This window comes from Notothenia coriiceps, unplaced genomic scaffold (genome assembly GCF_000735185.1).
Source record: "Notothenia coriiceps isolate Sejong01 unplaced genomic scaffold, NC01 NC01_scaffold00027762, whole genome shotgun sequence".
Lineage (NCBI taxonomy): Eukaryota > Metazoa > Chordata > Actinopteri > Perciformes > Nototheniidae > Notothenia > Notothenia coriiceps.
This window is the reverse complement of record NW_011360463.1, coordinates 105,937-125,084: the sequence shown is the minus strand read 5'-3', so window position 1 is coordinate 125,084 and position 19,148 is coordinate 105,937. Positions and strand designations below refer to the sequence as shown.

The 19,148-nt window shown below is 42.0% G+C and overlaps 3 protein-coding genes across 3 annotated transcripts in view; 1 reads left to right on the top strand and 2 right to left on the bottom strand.

Annotated features, from left to right (window-relative positions):
* The window catches only part of mul2 (mitochondrial E3 ubiquitin protein ligase 2), a 5,445-nt gene extending 4,146 nt beyond the window's left edge, over window positions 1–1,299 (bottom strand). Inside the window, exons 1-2 of the mRNA XM_010785461.1 lie at window positions 1,215–1,299; window positions 452–594 (exon numbers count right to left, since the gene is read on the bottom strand). Of these exons, the coding sequence (XP_010783763.1) occupies window positions 452–568 (117 nt within the window). The 5' untranslated portion in view covers window positions 569–594; window positions 1,215–1,299. The remainder of the gene's footprint in view (window positions 1–451; window positions 595–1,214) is intronic.
* A 27-nt stretch (window positions 1,300–1,326) lies between these two features.
* Window positions 1,327–5,525, top strand: alg3 (ALG3 alpha-1,3- mannosyltransferase). Its single transcript, XM_010785460.1, has 9 exons — window positions 1,327–1,550; window positions 2,114–2,213; window positions 2,284–2,431; window positions 2,660–2,820; window positions 2,970–3,090; window positions 3,198–3,403; window positions 3,572–3,648; window positions 3,856–4,000; window positions 4,572–5,525. Exons 1-9 carry the CDS (start codon window positions 1,370–1,372, stop codon window positions 4,753–4,755), a joined length of 1,323 nt encoding a protein of 440 aa, XP_010783762.1. The 5' UTR covers window positions 1,327–1,369; the 3' UTR covers window positions 4,756–5,525.
* Window positions 5,526–5,766: 241 nt separating this feature from the next.
* vwa5b2 (von Willebrand factor A domain containing 5B2) lies at window positions 5,767–16,165 on the bottom strand. The gene is made up of 21 exons (XM_010785463.1): window positions 16,027–16,165; window positions 15,096–15,311; window positions 14,068–14,293; window positions 13,798–13,946; window positions 13,562–13,693; window positions 13,337–13,461; window positions 13,043–13,219; window positions 12,833–12,943; window positions 12,074–12,276; window positions 10,882–10,996; window positions 10,131–10,316; window positions 9,839–10,055; window positions 9,437–9,750; window positions 8,644–8,881; window positions 8,216–8,554; window positions 8,006–8,137; window positions 7,624–7,752; window positions 7,496–7,546; window positions 7,150–7,261; window positions 6,855–6,978; window positions 5,767–6,778 (listed from the first exon to the last, which is right to left on the bottom strand). The coding sequence occupies exons 1-21, from the start codon at window positions 16,163–16,165 to the stop codon at window positions 6,017–6,019; spliced, it is 4,197 nt and encodes a 1,398-aa protein (XP_010783765.1). The 3' UTR covers window positions 5,767–6,016.
* Window positions 16,166–19,148: the final 2,983 nt, after the last annotated feature.

Here is a 19,148-nt window from a genome sequence, read left to right as displayed (position 1 = left end):
ATCAGCAATATTAAAATAATAAAAGGCTTGCAATATTTCAGTTGATTTGTAATGAATCCAGAATGTATGACATTTTTGTTTTTTTAATTGCATTACAGAAAATAAAGAACTTTATCACAATATTCTAATTTTCTGAGACAGTCCTGTATGCAAGGTTTACTTCCTTCTTCTTACAACAAAGTTATTTAGAACTTTGTAGGTTGCAAGTAGACATGTTCTCAGTCACAAGCCCAATAACATAAAAAGTATAAGAAGAAGACAAGAAGATTGGCCTCCACAAAATAGGATCTATCTATCTATCTATCTATCTGTGTGAAAGCTGACTCTTTTTTTACATGGTTTTGGAACTAATCCCAATTATTTGAAAGGCTTTGACAGCATGAAGACTATAAATGCATTATCAAAACAATATATGAAAGGTTATGACAATAACAGATGGACCACAACTAACTTCGAGTTTATCTAGCGTTGTCCGGCTCTTCTTGTAGAGATAGTAGCAGATGCCTGAGAGGGCCAGGCTGGCCCCGAGACACACTGCCTCTGAGACCTTCACAGGAAACTCCTCCATTCCCTCTGAGTCTCCTCACTGCAGACCTGCAGGAACACATGATATTTAAGAAGATCAAATATAATCTCTTTTGTTTCCTGTATATCAGTGATGACAAAAAATGTCATGTTACTATGAAACAAATGACTTAATGAAGTAAAGTCTCCTCAGTTGATGATCATGGAACTTGGGTTAACCTCGTTTATGTTTCAGCTTCAGCTGTTGACATTCAAAATCTGACTAATTCAGATGTATAGAGTATTTTTAAAGATTCTGGAAATACATTAACACAATGTTGTTTTAAGACAACCTGGTTTCTTTAAACGAGGCCAGTTGTTTGTTTCGGTTCATATTGCTTGTAAGGGAAATTAAGACCCATTAACTTCTCTTTAATTATTTTACAGCTAACACCATCAAAATGACTCAAACTTTAACTAGCTGTCAACAGTAACAAGCCACTTGTTACATAACGTATTTCAGTGGGATTATTATCTTTGTAATAATGGTAAGCTAAAGTTAGCTGCCTATAAGGCAGCAGTTTTGACCTCAAGACGTTGTTTAAACAACCGTATCGTTAGCTTACTCTATGTTCACAAATATTAAATGCCCAAAGGTATATATTTCTTAATTGTCAAGTACGATTTATTATAATATCAGTTGTTTTTACCTGTCAGAAAATTGAAGTCCTAGCTTGACATTTTCGGCTGAGCTATGTTGTCCACGTCACGTGACCCTATGTGATGAACGCTGCGTGATGACGTATATATTGCGACGTCTCTCCGGTCTCTCCTTCGCTAGTGAGCTACTCGCTACACCGCCGAGATGGCAGGAGGTGTGCGAAGAAAGTCTCCCGGTTCCCCGTCCCCCCTGTGGGGGAAACTCCACACACTGTGGCAGGACAAACATTTGGTCCTGTTCAAGACGGAATACACTCTACTGGTCGTTTCAGTTTTGTGGTTTCTAGAGATCGGTTTCAATGCGTGGGTCATACAGAAGGTAGCATGTAAGTAGCTGCTCTGTGCGGCTAGTTAGCATGCTCTGGTGCTTTGTTATGTTTCTTGACGTATGTAAACGCTAAGTAGCTAGCATTAGCAAACCTACTAACTTCGACTACCACCTGTCAGGGAATGTACTGCCCTTGCATGACCACATGCAACTGTCTGTCTGCTCAAGTGTTAAATATCGTTCATTATTTTTCGCAACTTCTTGCTAAAATTGTATGCAGCAAACTATTGTTAATGACAATACTCTTAACTTAATTTAAATATGTAACGCTACTTATACCGTTACACATAAAGTCCAAGCATTAGTATGCACCCCACGTCATTGATTTTATTGACAAATGTAGCTTACTTCTTAATCTAACGTAATGCTGTAAGATTCTCATGCTGAACTGTCATAAAATAAATTAAATCACCATGTTATCTTACTATTGTTTTTTGTATTAATCAAAACATGTTTATTATAGAAATGTACATGCAAATAAATATACAAATAACCACAGCACAGCACTAACAGCAACTTTCCCCATCTTTTATGATCACTGATGTACTCTATTTACCACAGACACTGAGATAGACTGGAAAGCCTACATGGATGAGGTGGAGGGAGTCATCAATGGTACCTACGACTACACCGAGCTTAAAGGAGACACTGGCCCCTTGGTGTGAGTTTAAACGTTTTTAATTATGTAGAGTTCTCCAAGTGCAGTATAATTTAGCACCTTGTTGTTGCAGGTACCCAGCTGGCTTTGTCTACATCTTTACGGTTCTCTACTACATCACAAGCCATGGGGTGAACATCCGCCTTGCGCAGTACCTTTTTGCTGCTTTCTACCTCATCACACTGCTGCTGGTCTTCAGGATCTACCACCGCACTAAGAAGGTCAGTCTGTGTGACAACATCCTCAGGTACAATGTGGCATGATAACATTGTCTGCGATACACCACTGAACTGTACTGTGTTTGCTAAATAGGCCGTTTATATTGTATGAGTTGTATTGTATACTCTGTACTTATGTATTCTTTTTCCAAATAGTTTCCTTCTAAAATGCCTCTGATGTCATTATTTGCCTTAAAGACATGGTATTTTTTTTTCTTGGAATTTCCCCAGGTTCCTCCCTACGTGTTCTTCTTTGTGTGCTGTGCTTCTTATCGGATCCACTCCATCTTTGTGCTGCGTCTCTTTAATGATCCTGTGGCCATGATGCTTCTGTTTGGAGCCATCAACCTCTTCATGGATGGAAACTGGACTCGGGGTTGCGGCATGTACAGGCAAGTGTCCACTGCTTCACAGCACAATGCAACTCTTATGTGTTTGGCTTTCTCGGGATGAAGTGTCACATATCTTTGTGAAACTTATATCCAATTGTGTCTTTTTTACATTATGAAATTACAACTTCATCTTTCTCTCTCTCTGACAGTTTAGCAGTGTCTGTGAAAATGAATGTGCTCCTTTTTGCTCCGGGACTACTTTTCCTCCTCATATCTGAGTTTGGCCTAATCAGGACAATTCCCAAACTTTCTCTCTGTGCGGGCATCCAGGTAAGATATCCTTAAAACCAGGCAAGCTTTATCAGTACACTAAAATGTTTTTTTTTTAATGTTGTCCACGATCGCCGAGCATCATTTACAAATGAGTCTGTCTGCAGCTTTTGCTGGGTCTGCCTTTCCTCCTGGAGAATCCTGTGGGTTATGTGAGCCAGGCGTTTGATCTTGGCCGTCAGTTTATGTTCAAATGGACGGTCAACTGGCGCTTCCTGCCAGAATGGCTCTTCTTGGATCGGTACTTCCACCTAATCCTGCTGGCTTCCCACCTGCTCGCCCTGCTGCTCTTCGCTCTCCGTCGTTGGAAGAGGTGAGACAGAAGTCACTGTTGGCATTATAGATATGAACTTGAATAAATCAGTGGTAAAGTCGTGCCAGTTTTTCTCTCCCCTACGTAGCAAGAGTTGATCCCAGGGAGTGAAATTAACACTATTTTATTTCAAGGGTAAACATATATATATTTCTTTTTTCTAACCAGGCCAGGAGAAAGCATCTTCGATCTCCTCAAGGATCCCAGCAAGAGGAAAGCCCCCGCTCAGAAAATCACTGTTGATCATATCCTTTTTTTGCATTTGGTTTTGCTTCTATAGAATATTTATCCTCAAAGGATACATTAGGTTTTGTCAGGAAACCTTTTCATTTCTCCTAGTAGATGTCAATGAATTGATTTGCTAAAATGTCTACAATATATCGGTGAGAGAGTAAATAAAGGATGTTCCTAGTATACAACAGCTGCTGTGTGAAACCTTGACCGATGATCACAGATGGTTCTGATTCTGTTCACATCTAACTTCATTGGCATGTGCTTCAGCCGTTCGTTGCACTACCAGTTTTACGTCTGGTACTTCCACACGCTGCCCTTCCTGCTCTGGAGCGGAGGAGTCAAGAAGCTGGCCCACCTGCTCAGGTAAGGGAGTCTAAACTAACGTAGCTTACATTATTAGAATTTTATCGAAAATGCAATCTGGACCAAATCACTATAAGTATAATATTTGGTTAAGGCAACATATGTGAAAGTATCATTGCTCATAAAGTCTTTTGAAAACGTCCAGGTCTACAAACTGTAGTGTGAAATCCTTGTTTCGTATAAATCCAATTAACATTTTAATATATTTTTAATGGAACTGATGATGTTTTAAAAAATGGTCAATCCTCTAATATCATAAATCATACCACAATTTAAAGAATCATGCTGCCCGGTCTAAAGCAAATCAGACCACACCTCACTGCTGCTACTCTGTTTCTTCTTGCACAATAATTATGAATACTATTTTTTAATATTTGATATCTTATATATATTTGTGTTGCATTGTTGTCGGAGCCTGGGAACCCTTTCATTGTATAACTACACTGTAGCTGTTTATATGACAATAAAGCCTTTAAACTAAATGCTAAACTAAAAGTTACATTTCTGATTATTTATACACCTATAGCACACAGTCACTCATACATTAATGCCATATTGTTTTCCCCCTCAGGGTACTGATCCTGGGTCTGATTGAGCTTTCCTGGAACACCTACCCCTCTACGATCGGCAGCTCCGCCGCCCTCCACGTCTGTCACCTCATCATCCTCCTGTGTCTGTGGCTGGCCCCTCCGCTGCACTCAGCCCCACCGGCAGAAACAGAAGAACCAACACCCGAGAAGGACAAAGGCCAGTGAGCTGCGGGCTGATCGGACCGGATGTCGTACATGGTCCAATCAGCTCCTCTCCTCTCTTTGATCCTCACAACACCGGTGCAGAGGGAGGTCACTGTGACAGACTGTTTTTTGAAGTGAATACAAGGAGCCATTCAAAGCTTCTCGTCTCAGCTCACTGCTAAAGGTGAACGAAGCTAAAGTGTGGGTGCTGCACACAGACACCTACATGATGAAGTAGTTCCTTGCAGTTGAAGAGATGAAAAGAGAAAGAAAATATGGATCTCAGGTCTAATTTTCAGACACATTTTAGGAATCGTGGAGTCGAATTTGAGGAGGACATTTTGAATGTTTTGTTGTTTTGAGAGAATTTGTTACATAGGCTTTATTTTTACAAATTATGTTAAAACTGCACATTGCCCAATCTTTAATCTGGTTTTCTAATGCTCTTGTATGTGGTATAAGAATGCAGTAGATTAATATTTAAGTTGTGTATCATTTATATAAAAGTAATATCATAAAGAGCTTGAATATTGCAACAAAAGCTTTAATTCAATTTAATACAGGGCAAGAGTTTGTTTTCCCCACCACAAGGCCACATGTTCTTCCCATAGATATACAAGCTTTAAGACAATCATGGCTCTTTGTCTGTCAGATTGGTGATGTAATGGATTCATCTTCTGTTGTGATGGTTCACTGCTGCACTCAAAAGCACATAGGTCGTTTTAATGTGAACAAAATGGAAGTAGACTGAGCAAGAGTGACATTTTATATTAAACAGAGATGCCACTTAACATTGTAGTTTTTTATTTCTTTTGTTATGTATGTTACAACATTACAACAAATGATTGAATTAAATCAATTAATGATTTTGTTACTTTAAAGTAAGTTTTAATAAGTGTATCAAAGACTTATCCTTGTAATCAAAATAAACACTGACTGCGATTATACATTTAGCAAATTAACTGAAGGCATAGAGACTAGAAAAATCCTAGTCAGATGGTAAAGGCGTTATATATATATATTTATGATGAAAAAAGGCCACTTGGTCTATGTCATTTAAGGATATTCTTACATAAATATAAAGTTTTACACCTGTAAAATATTTCATGTTCAACTTACTATTAGAATGAACTTGGCACTAGGTTATGGCATTAGTTTATCCTGCAGATGAAATACAGGATGTACTCTTCCATTAAAAGGCATTGCTTCTCAGGAGTCACTATCATTGGTAACAAGTGATTATGATGATCAGTAGATCTGGCTCAGTTTCCTCGTCATCGCCTCACATGTTATTGGGGTTGTAACACAGCATGTTGAGCTTGATGTTCTCGTCCCAGTGGCGCAGCAGCAGGAACAGCTGTCTGGCGGCCCCCTTCAGCCCCGCCAGGTCCACTCCCTCGGGCAGATCCTGGCAGCGCAGCCAGAAGTCTGCTTTTGCTGCCACCAGCTCCCACTCCATGAAGAACCCGGCACAGCGGTGCTCCAGCCAGGCCAGAGCCACAGCTGTGGCCCAGCTCGAGCCTTCCAGGTCCTCCAGAGCCATCTGGCTGCCCCCCTGGAGGTCAACTGGATCTATGGAAGAGACTTCACATACATCTGTCTCCGACCCGCGACCACTATCTGCCTGGCCCTGGTTCTGGCCCTGAGAGGGGCCCACAGAGAGCTCCAGGGAGCCCTCCTCAGAGCTGGGGGCGTCTGTTGGTGATGTGACCGGATCTCTGTCGGACAGGTGTCTTCGGCGAAGCCTTGGTTCCAGCATCAGGGGAGTGTCGTCTGGAGTGTGGTGGAAAGGAGGTGAAGTTGGTTTGGCTATGGAGCACGAGGAAGGAGAAAAGGTAACATGGTGGTTGGAGGTAGCGCCGGGAATCTTAGTGGAGGTGGATAAAGACGGAGCACTGGGATATGTGCAGCGGAAGGGTGGGCTGAGGCTGCGGCGGTGGAGGCTGAAGGGGGAGGCCCTCTTCAGGCGGTCCAGGGTGATCTGAACACAGTCCGAGTAGATCTCTGTCAGGAGAAAAGCGCCTGATGCCAGCTGCAAATGCACCTAATAAGACATCAAATATACACAAATTAAAACATTTGTTTGCACGCTTTAGTTTTATATGTTGTAAGAGTCTCACCAGAGGCAGGTAGTCAGGAGCCTCAGTCTCAGGTTGTTTCTCAGTCTCTGCAGAGAGACAGTGGGTCTTGAGAGGAACCTGCTTTCCTGATGAAATGGAGGACCTGAGTCTGCCCAGGGGAAATCTGGATTATACAGAAAGAGGTGGGTATCTTTGAACTTCTATACATTTAGATAAAGACATAATAAAAACCCCTTACAGAAAGAGGCTATCTCCGATGAAACTTGAGAGCTAACACTTCTACAAAGGTCATTAAATAGTGTAATATAACAAGAAGTTAATGTGAAAGTCTTACCTGGTGCCAAAGAAGCTTTCCATCGACTTGCTCTCGATAGATCGCTGTGAACGAGTGCATGATGCGCCTGTTATTGCTGAGGTTGTAGCAGAGTACGCACTGCCCCCTACACCTGAGACAGCAGAGACAACATTAAACAATATTGTGTCATCAGCATAAAGTGATATTTCCTGACTGTGTAGAGACAGATAGCTTGAATTGATCCTTCAAAACAAGTCGTTGAGATATTTCTCCTTCCCTACAGACTGACCTTAACTGAAGAACTGTCTTTCTGGTCAGACGCCTCTAACCTTGAGAGTACACTTACACTATAAACGTTTCCACTGATCGTGTCGACAATACTTACTAGAGTCCCAGGATGTAAGGCTACAGGGTGAGGCAGGGGTGTCATCTCTGTCTGAGAGATACAAAGATTGATGATGACCTAAAGTGCTGACAACAGAAATGGGTGGTGTAATCATTCAGTTTCTTTACCTGTAGTGTTGCAGGTGTCCTCCATCTCTTCACTGTCTCTACTGGTGCGCCGTCTGCCTAATCCAACAGAATAGGCCCTCTGCCTGCGACTACCTGACTGGAAACTCCGCCTGTTCCCCAAATGCACCCCTAAGCAAACAGACACACACACACACACACACCGAAAGACAGGTCTCAATTTGCAACCTTGTGTGCATAAATGTACCCGTGAAATCTAAATAAAACACAATCTGAAATAATCCCATAATCATCAGGGTTATATGATTTGACAATATAAAATATCAGCAGGACAGTATTACCTGTGATTAAAATACATTTTACGATGAGTGGCCGACTCAAATATATAATACAATTGCTCAGTTTTTGTATGAGTGTGTCACACCTGTGTTTTCGACGTCCATGCTGTCTGGCAGGCATTTTTTGGGGTCAGTGGTAGTGAAGGCTGTGTACATGCAGATGATGTTACAATGCTTACTGGTCTGGATAGCCTTCATGCGGTATCTCTTAGCTGAACCTAAGGAGCAGTAAGACAGACAGTGTCTAAATAACTTTAATTCACGTGAGATAAATGTTTACGGTAGTGAAGCCTCACCATGTCCAGAGTCGTTCTCCTTCTCTGCCATTTTCTCAAAGTCCCTGATAACTGAGCGAGCAGTCAGTTGGTGAATCATCTCCTCCCATGGTTCACCTCCTTTTTCTTCTTCCCCTCCTCCACATCCCTCAGTTACCAGTGTCTCCTGGCTCTCAGGGGTCCAGAGGTGCCCCAGGTCCACAGTGACCTCCCAGGATACAGGTCTGCCGCTCAGCAGGCCGTGAATGAGCGAGCGGCACTGACCTGGTGGAGGAGCCTCAGCTGGGACAGCAGTGAAGAGATACTCTGGGTCTGTAAAGCTGTCCCAGTCCAGAGGAGAGGCGGGGAACAGGAGGCCATCTGAGGGGTCAGAGCGAGAGAGAGAGAGAGATAGAAATGTTTTTGGAGACAAAATAGGAATCTTTCTTGTCTCAGTACAAATGGCTTACTGGAGTCAGTGAGGCTCCTGCGAGACAGTGTGCCCGTTGATGGGGGCTTCGTCTCCCCATCGCTTTCGTCCAGCCTGCCCCCCAGCGTTTGGTCGAAGGAGACCCTCTCCAGAGCTCTCCTCAGGCGGTGCATCTCCAGCTCGCCCTGTGGAGATGAGAAGCTTCGCGCTGCCATGGTTGAACGAGCCAGTGACTTGTGTCTCCTACGAGTCTCCTCAACGTCATCCAGACCCCCACTCTGGTTGTAGAAGAGGACAAATCGAACAGGTTGAAAAAGCAAGTTAGACTGCCATTTTATTTTTCACTCCAACCATTTGACTTAAATTGAAAGATCCTATGGTCATCTGATTGTAATGTATTTGTGATTTTTCTTTTCAACCTAACAGTCTTTCTGTGGTGTGCATACAGTTTTTGCATCAGATACAACATGGGGGAGGGAAGTGTTGTCTTTTCAAAAACACTTTTCAACAAGCAGCAATAACAACAGTAAAAGCAATGAAGTAAGAGATTGCAGCCCTATGTTAGAGCTTTGAATCTCGACTATTTTCTGGTTTACCTCATGGTGGATAAACTGGTATATTTATTTTTGCAGAATAGATTTCTCTCAGTGTTATTGTTGACATTTGTCACAATTGACTGTGCAGATATAAAAAGTGTATCATAGATTCTACAACGATGTTCTCCTGTAGCAGTTGCATTGGTAGTTTGTATGTAATGTTCCTTAAACATTTACCACTAACTTGCAAGAATACAGAAAAACACTTTAGGGTGAATCAATTACAATCAACTGAACCTTTTCTGCCCCGGTATCAGTGTTTTCTACGGAGAGGTTTGGCTGCCATGGAGAGTCGGCCCAGCGAGACAGGGACGATCTCTGCTCTAGAGGGGCCATCTTTTCCAGGCCTTGGGGTAGAGAGCCTGTTTCCAACACTGAACCAGAGGAGAGAGGGTCGGGCCGAAACACAGCGCCTGTGGATTCAGAGTGGGACTGTGTCTGCAGACTCCTCTCACTGCTGAGGGAGCAGCGGGTGAGGACATACTGCTCCTGGATGTAAGAGCTCTCCTGGATCCTCCTCCTCACGTCACTGGACCAGTCCAGCTCCACACCTAGGGAGGACAAAGCTCAACATATACAACAATGGTATGTCCAGTGTTCACTTATATTACCTGCAAGATCCATTGATATGTCACTGACCTGGGCTGGTGCCAGGATCTGTGTTTTTGGCACAGGGGAATTCAGAGGAGATTTCTCTGGAAATTTCCCTTAGTGCCTCCTCCAAGTCGTTGCCATCTGCAGGTGTCACCATAGGCATTAACTCTGAGGCAGCGGGGGGAGAAAGCTCATCATTTGATTGTCCAAAAACTGAACCCGTGGAGCCGCGATGTACACCTTTATAGCCCCGACCTTGAGACTGCAAAATAGTAAGATTAGAGATTTGTTTTTCCATGCACACACAACATGCATTTAAGAATGATGTAATGCATACCTCTGTCTTTCTTGCTTTGATATTTGTCATATCATATAGAGTGCAGTATCCAATCAGGCGGTTTCCAGGGTAGAGCGGAGGGATTTCATTGGGTGAAAGAAAAGCCTCCATGTTTTCTGGCAGATACCAGTCAATCCGTACGTCAGTCAACACAGGTTCAAACGCCTTTTTCAGAGACTTGATTAACTGAGGAGATAGATTGATCAGAATATGTTTTAATTGAAAGGATTACTATTAATTTTTACGACCAAATAGCTGGCAGTGGTGGAAGAAATAGAGATATTCTTTTCTTAAATAAATGTTGTAAAAAATCTTACTATCATCACCAATATAAATTAAAAAGTAAATTACAGTAAAGTAAAACTAGTTGTTCTGCAGAAATAATGTCCAGTAATATTACATTAGTAGTGGATTGATTTATTAACGTGTACTAAAAGTAGTAATGTTCTGCTGTAGCTTGTCAAGGTTGATCTAGTTACTTTACTCAAGGTGTACTTGAGTAAAGTAATTGTACTTTTTTTCAAGTACAACACCCACGTTTTTATTGGCAAAAGCTTGTGATATGCTTAGTGTAGGAACTAAAGCTGTAGGTATTTAATCATAATGATGGTAATAACTTGGATTTATATAGCGCCTTTCATGAAACCCAAAGAAGCTTTACAATAGGAAGGGGGGACAAAAAGGAAAACATTCAACTTGTAATTCTTATTATGTAACTCTATTTTCCCCAATAGGGGGCAGTGCTGCTGACCTTGGGCTGGAGTCTCTCCTCCTCATCGAAGAACTCTGTGGTCCCTCCTGTCAGTTTGGCAACGCCCTGCAGGAGTCTCCTGCAGGCTCGAGGACCCAGACCCAGGCCAAAGCATCTGCAGGAGAACACAGCATTATATTTGACCACATTCTTTGAGAAAATGTGTTTTATGAATTATCATCTTCCCTTTGTATATTTACAGAGTGGTATTTGATTCACTGCCTGAACTATACGCTGAATGTTTTCTCTCACTATGTTTTCCCATCTGAACACATTTACTAGCAGCCTCTTGCAATCATCAGTATCTATTTGTGAATCGCTAATGGCATACAGAGGCTTCCATGTGTCTAAGAAAAGAGAAGATGTGCCATCAAATTGACAGAACTGTTATTTATGTGCTCGGAGTGATCACAAGCCATGTGGCTAATTGAGAGTTTGAAAAGAGCAGGGGACAAAATAATTGAAAAGGCTGAGATCTTTTGTGCTGTCTCTTAAAGCAGTGAGTATGTCTGTCCACATACTGTTAGCAATATAAGAAGATGGGAAACCAGAATTACAAAAATACAAAACCTATTTTATGGAAACATATTGTGGTTGCACCAAAATGTAATTTATTTAAATGAGATGTTTTGGGAATAAAGAAATATGGAGATGGTCTGCAAAGGGACAGCCAAAATACAGTGGAGAAAGTCAGTCAAGCAGGGGAATACTAATGAGAGATAAATGGAGTTATTGTGCATGGCTGAAGGGCCTCGTGAAACCAGAGGGGCGTGACTCTTACTGCGGAGGAGAGCACTTAACGGGATTACTGGGCGGGGCAGAGAAATACCTCTGTCTCTCTTTCACAGTGCTTTGGTCTCAGTTCCTTAAAACCGCTGTTTGCTTGTGTCTCCTCTGTTTGTCCCCTCCTCTCCTTTCTCCCCCACATGGTGTCTCTTTCCTTTATCACCTCATTCTGCCTGCACTCACTGAACTCCATTGCTCTCTACCTCCTTGTCACCCACTGTGATTTAATGTCCTATAAAATTCCAACCATAGAATAAATCTTTGTTAACTAGTCGCTTCAATTGATGTCCATTTGGTGTGTGCGTTTCCCTCATATTGGATATCAACCGGACACCTTTCTGTACCATTCTTCACACATGATTTATATGGATTAAATGTCTAATTGGCAGTTATTTTAATGTAATACCTGCAGGCGCATGTGTTTCTGCGGACCAGCTCCAGCACCTTAGCCACATTGCTGATGGATCCATCTGTGATGATGAAAACCTGGCGAGGGTGTGAGCGCTGCAAAGGCTGCTGGTACACCCAGGACAGCGCCCCCAGCAGGTTGGTGCCTCGCATGTCGGCTCTCATCCTCTGGACGTACTCGTATGCCTGCATCAAAGTGACCTGATGCAGTGAAAAAGAAAAGGATATATGCCATCAGTTCTACAGTAGAGGTGCACAATGTAGCGTGTGCAAACAGCTGTCAAGTTACATTTATTGTTTGATATCAGATTTCCTTATTACCCTGTGAGGCTGGCAAATAATTAAATCAGCACATATCTAATTAAGAGAGAGCAAACATTACACACATTAGCACCTGGCTTGAAACCACTTCAAATCACACAGTGGACAAACATGCCTGACAGGACAGGAGATGGAAGGACATCTCGTGCATTAGTGAAAATGCATGAAAGGTCACCATATGGTCGGTAGTCCGTGCAAAGACTGTTTGTCCTCGCAGCCCCTGGTCTGGACGAAACCTGATACTCTGCTACTAAGGCAACCTAAGAAGCTTACCTATTGCCTGATAAGAGAGTAAAGAAAATAGAACAGATAGGCCTACGTGGGCAAAAACATCTGCTTTAAGGAAACATGGTCCAAGTCCTCCATTTGTATTCTTTCACTGAAAATAATTCCTGGGTTACTGAAAATCAATAAACAAGACAACTAAGTGACTTACATCATTGCAGGGCTTGCTGGAGGTGAACAGAGGCTTGATGATGGTGCCGAAGCCCACGATGTTGAGCATGGTGCCAGAGGGGAGACTCTTCAATGCCACCATCATTGCATCCTGCAGAAACAAGAAGGGACAGGGCCAGATCGATGTATGTGCATCAATCTAATGACTAAACTGGTTCCTTGATATCTTTTTATCCTGCCTGCAGCTCACCTTTACTCGGTGGATGTTGGTGCCACTCATGCTGCCACTGCGGTCAACAAGAAACAGCAGCTCTCTGGTGGCTTTGTGCAGCTCCAGAGGCTCATGCAGCAAGTCGGGACAGAAGTTGAGCATCAGGACGGGGCTGCACAGAATGTCCTTGTGGTATCGCTTCCTCATAAACTCCAGCTGCAGGCCAAGAGAAACATCAGCACGCTTTTTCAAGCAGTTTTTGGCCAGCATTGGGACACGTGTGAGATACCAAAGGTAAATGGAGAGCTCAAAGCAGCATGAGTAAGTACTAACCTTCCTCTCAGGTTCTGAATCTTTGTGAATGCAACGAATGAAATCACGGCGGGCGCAGATCTGCTGCTCGTACTGGCTGAACGAGAGCCTGCCTCTCTCCAATATGACCAATGGGCTGTGAGGTTCTGTGGAAGAGGTTTGTCATTTCAGGTACTGTAACATTCAAATATTGGGCAAAAAGTACAGAACTAGAAAGGAAACCCAGTCTGGTAAGTGCTAACTCACCACTGAGGTGCAGAATGATCTCTATGTGTCTGTCATATGGATGCTCCTGGGCCAAGGTGATGTAGGTTGCAGAGGCACTTTTGGCACTGGGGTCTGCATCTGCCCTCAGAGCGTGAGTGGGGCTCTCCAGTCCTACAAATCAGTTTAGGAAGATATACAAATGAGGAAATCATAGATGTTGATGTGTTTTTTTTTTCTAATAAATAATGATGTTTTTTTATATAAGTGTGAAGTACCAGCTAGTAGGCAGGCCCCTCTGACCAGCAGCTGGAAGTTGAGTTCATAAGGGGCCAGGTTGGCAGCAGGACTTGTGAAGATGGCGTGGGCACACTGCTGCTCAGAGTCTAGGGCCCGGTCCTGTTTTCCTGAGTTGGCACTGAAACAACTGGAGGAGAAAGAGGAGAGAAATGTGGAGTTTCTGGTAAAACAAAAATATAGCAGTAAGCTAGTTCATTGAATTACACAGCTTTAAATGAAACTGCCAAAGTTGCTTGCTACATAAATACCCCGTTTCTTCAGATTTCCCTCCACTTTCACTCTTGCTTGTAGTCATCTGGCCAGTGACGATCGGAGTCAGCAATGTGGGGTAAATGATGCGGATTGCTCCATTTTCTAACGTGGGGAGTTCAAGTGTGGTGCTTATGATAACAGACACTATATCCATGGGGCCAATGAGGCCTGTGCCCACGATGAAGGTGGTTCTCTCAAGGTCTTCATCCAGGATAAGATGTCCTAAAGCAGACATACAGCAGTCACTCACATCATACAATAACCAGGCTACATCTTCAATCTTTGATTTGATGTTAATCGATCGAGCAAAATGCAAGGTCCTTTCTTTATCAATCATTTTTGGACTTTCAACACATCAATTAAATATAGGTTACTTATGGCAAGACATCAACAATAACAAAAAACAAGTATTTTTCATAATCAAAATATCCAGACATTGGCTACAGACTGTTTATTCAGAAACACACCATTAAATACCTAAACACATCTTATTTACCTTTTTATTTACTGGTTAATGTAGGTCCTTTTCTTACTTGTATGTATTCCATTAGCTTTTTCTTTAACACATTCAACAAGGAATGGATGATATTAAATCTGGATGAGAACACTTAAAAGACTCTTTGCTATTTTTCAAAAAGGTTTTGAATGAAAACCAACAAACAAATACAAAAGTGCTTTTCAATACCCTAATGTTTGTTGTACAGTCCATATTATTATCATTTGTCATTTAAATCCAAAATAATCAAAGGCTACTAAAGGGTTACTTGAATCTGTTTTTGCTATAGAGAAATTAGAGCACTTCAAGTTGATATACGTCCGTACTAAGTGAACGCCATCTCACCATTAGGCAGGCAGCCAAACCTTCGCTGTCCTTTCTATCCTCAGAAAGGCTAAAACAGGACAGAGAAGGGACTTACTTTGGCTATATTTGTATCAATATAGAGACCACTGCAAAACGGTCCATACTTTATTATAGAAAATGACCATTTTTATCAACATGGAAAATGTCCCCTCCCCTCTTCACCGTTGGTGCACTGCATGTCGAGGCTGGAGTTCCCGCAGCACCCCCACTCCCGGCCATTCCCACAGTGGCCTTCAAGACCAGATCCAGGGCAGCAATCCAAACAGCAGTCCTTCAGCTTCCCTCGGCTCTGGATCTGGACCCCCACCATCCGCCCCGCTATCACAGCCTCAAAGCCCACCACAACCTCCTTTTCCCCGAGAGGGTACACAAACACACCTAGATGACAGCAAATGTTTGACACTCAAAACTCTGATTTCAGACTTGGGATTCATTTAGAAAGCAATCAAACTACAAAACATGGAATACATTTAAAAGCCTACATTAGATGTTTTATGATTGTATAGGTCGTCTTTGTTACTTTCTCTTATTTCGGACTTAGTTTAATGTTTTTTTGTAGTTGCTTTGGACAAAAGTGTCTAACACGACAATGGCATAGCGTTTGGAAAAGGAAATATGTGCTGTGCTATTTTATTTGGTTATAAATTTGAGCTTGATTTTAAAGCTAATTAATTTGATATACCATCTCCACATCAGCAGACTGCCCTCAGTAAGCTCCAATAGCAGATGTGACTGACTCAAGGGTCAATTCAAATCCCTTTACTTTCTCAATTTACAGCATACAGTATGTTTTCCTCCCAGTAGTGTCAGTAGTCCGTCTCAATAAAGTCACTGGTGTAAAGCCCACAATCCATGCCTCATAATGTATTTTAATAAAACAAGACATGTTATGAGGATAAATCAAAATGTAGTGTTTTGCCACTAAAACAGCTCTAGCTATTTTGTTGAAAGATATGGTAGTTTATAAGATAATTCCGAGTTGTCTGATTAATTTTGTTGTTATTTTTAATCAGGTCATTGAGGTCACTTCGATTTGATGGCAAATACAGTTGCCATAGATATAACTTGTGCCATGTATTATCCTACCACTCACCTTCTACAGACTCTATGTCAGCATTAGCGTAGGTAAGGTGTGCGGTCATGCCCAGGGAGCAGCCGTTGGCACAGGACTTAATGCAGGAGGCCTTGAGTAGCAATGGTTCCCATGTAGAGCAGTTTCTCAGTCCCACCATCTTTTCAGGGCTGCAACAAGCCTCTAATCTGCTGGTGGCATGAGAACTATGGTAAGTGGAACGGCCTGCACGCCGGAAGAGGAATATGTGAGTGTGCATTTAAATGATCTAATTTTCCATTCACAGAACAATCACAGTAATCATCTTTGTAAAGCACACCTGATTTTTGCTGCATAGATCAAATGTCCATTGGTTTGACATATGTTATGTATGCTGTGTATGCCTGTCAGGTATCTATTCTTGTGAACACATCAGCTCTTTGTAACCAAGGTATCTCCTCTCCTCGGGGTCTTAGCAACCAACTGTGATAGTTTTAGTGTAAGAGGCTTGGTCAATCATTAACTTTGCACGGCAGCGCTAACTACACTTAGCATTACACCTATCATATGCAATCAGTGGCCAACCTGTATGTAAATATATGTGAATTTACTACTACTGTCTCACTCTTACTTAACTGCTCTCAAAGCTTACTGTTTAGTTTTTTAACAGAAACAGTAACTTGGCAATAAACCACTAACTTATCCAGTTTCCATTTATATTACTCAATGCAATAATTATTTATGACCGTCCACTCACAGTAATAACTTTAAGTGCAGCAGGTGCAGAGACCAGTGTGCAGATTGCAGCTTAGCGAATGGTAGAATGCATAAAACTGTGTGTGTGTATCCATGTGTGTATGTGTACGCTCACATGCGTGCACATGTGTGTGTGTTTGCTGTGGTCCAGGTAATGGTTTTCTCACATCTACCTTTCTAACAAGATCAACAGCGCCCATCTGGCTACCGTGCTCTTAGCTCATAACAGGCAAATAATAAATGCCTGGTTGGTTAAAGTGGGACAAACTGATGGTGTCACAATACACACAAAAGTAAGCACAACACAGCACCCCTGTGTAGACTGCTGATACTCAAAACTGATGAATAAGCCTGACAGTCAGTTCAGCTTTATCAGTGAGGGAAGAGCAGATAATGACTTCTTTACACACTATGAGTCGGCTGTGTGTGCGGTCAGTGTGTGTGGTTTTAATTACAGTATATCAACACATAGTGCAAAATGAATGGCGTAAACAGTGCACATTCACATTCTAGCCTTTTAAAGTTATTTCAAATGCAGATGTATACAAAAACATTTTTACAACATTTAATAAAATATTTTACAACATCAAAAAATAACCTTAGCAGCTGTTAAGTAAATCCAAATCTCATAATTCTGCATGATATGAGATGCAGTGCAATGGTCTGGGTGTTTGCAGAGGCAAAGCTGGCCAAGAGTTAGCTCTGGATGCTGCAGTGCCTTCTGTCAATTAAAAGCTCTGGATCACAGACAAAAGAATCAAGCAGGAGCACTTACTGTAGTGTTCAGCGCAGTGTCTGACAATCTGCTTCAGTGTCCAGTGTCTGCATCACTCCAGCATCACATCTGCCCGCAGGTTTCCCAGTGACACAACGGTAGGAGTTTTCCTGGTAACAGATACTGCTCTCTCCTCTCCCTCTCTCTCCCTAGCTCTCCTTTTCACCACAAATCCACCAGTTGCCCTATAAGGACATTCAGAAATATGATGTTACAAATATAGTACAAAACAGTATCAGAATGTTGATATCCTCTGCATGTACTGTAAGATGCAACAACTTCATTTTCGGTATCGGGCAATCAGTCTAATACAAATTAAAATGTCTCTTTCAGAAGACCTGGACATTTCTCTGCTGTGATCAATCACCAACATTTCCTGTTGAGTGAAATGTCATCTGCCTGCTTACCTGCTCTGACCTGCACCACAGAGCTGATCACAAACTATGATCCTGAACCTGCTGTTCGGTCACAAGCTAACACACAACGCCGGTAAGTGAGGCAGAGTCTGCTTTTCATCCAGACAATTGGCTGTGATGGTAGCAGCACCATTATTCATGGCTAATGGCTTGGCCAGAGAGAGGAGGGAGGGAAGGAGGGAAGGAGGGAGGGAGGGCGGGGGTTGTGTTCTGCCTCTCCCAACAGGTCAGTCAGACAGCAGCAGCAGGTAAGACCAAAGCAACAGCAGCTTTGTGTCTTTGGTTAACTAGTTGAATTGGTCCAAATCTTGAAAATGATAAATAAACATATAGAGAGCCACGATATAGAGAGAAATGACATTAACAACTTTTTTGGGATGCTCATTTGTATTTGTTGTTGTTGCTATGATAACTGATCATTCTTAATGTAAGACAAAAGTTTAAAAAAATCCATGAAGTATCTTATGCCTTAAATCTAATTACATTTTTATTTATTCAGGATGTTTTTTTTTGTTTATTTGTATTAAAGGTGGAAATGCTGTGTAGCTTTATTGTTTGTTAACACTAAAACGAAAAGCCTTCTTTATTTTTACTGGGGTACAGGTAAGTAGTACAAGCAGTAACAAATGAATAGCTATAATTAAAGTATTACTTTTAAGACAAGTCACCCGAAATGAGTGAATTGCTCTGTAATTACACAATCTACAACACACAAGAAAGAGCTAAGGACACAAGATGTATTCTGTGTGTGTGTGTGTGTGTGTGTGTGTGTGTGTGTGTGTGTGTGTGTGTGTGGGTGTGTGGGTGTGTGGGTGGGTGTGTAAACACAATGTGAACACATAAAGAGAGAGAGTTAAGAGTGAAAAGGACATTGGGGTCAGAAAGAATAGTGGAATACCTCCTTTTGATATTTCAGCAGGAAGCACTCTACTGTTTGTCTTGATGTTTAGGTTATGCCTTGAGCTACTATTGTATTCATAACACATTGTGACATACAAATTATCAAATAACTGCTGCAATGCTAAATAAGGGCAACAAATATATAATCTGATTATCACAACTACAGGTAACACTTAAAGCCTGAAATGCTTAAGGTGTGTGTGTGTGTGTGTGTGTGTGTGTGTGTGTGTGTGTGTGTGTGTGTGTGTGTGTGTGTGTGTGTGTGTGTGTGTGTGTGTGTGTGTGTGTGTGTGTGTGTGTGTGTGTGTAGTATATAC

Coding starts and splice junctions, on each gene's coding strand:
- alg3 (XM_010785460.1), top strand. CDS start 1,370: ATGGCAGGAGGTGTGCGAAGAAAGTCTCCCGGTTCCCCGTCCCCCCTG. Junction 3,091..3,197: donor CTCTCTGTGCGGGCATCCAG/GTAAGATATCCT, acceptor GTCTGTCTGCAG/CTTTTGCTGGGTCTGCCTTT. Junction 3,404..3,571: donor GCTCTCCGTCGTTGGAAGAG/GTGAGACAGAAG, acceptor TTTTCTAACCAG/GCCAGGAGAAAGCATCTTCG.
- vwa5b2 (XM_010785463.1), bottom strand. CDS start 16,165: ATGGTGGGACTGAGAAACTGCTCTACATGGGAACCATTGCTACTCAAG. Junction 14,294..15,095: donor CGACATGCAGTGCACCAACG/GTGAAGAGGGGA, acceptor TGTCTGCTTTAG/GACATCTTATCCTGGATGAA. Junction 8,138..8,215: donor GGAGAACGACTCTGGACATG/GTGAGGCTTCAC, acceptor ACTGCTCCTTAG/GTTCAGCTAAGAGATACCGC.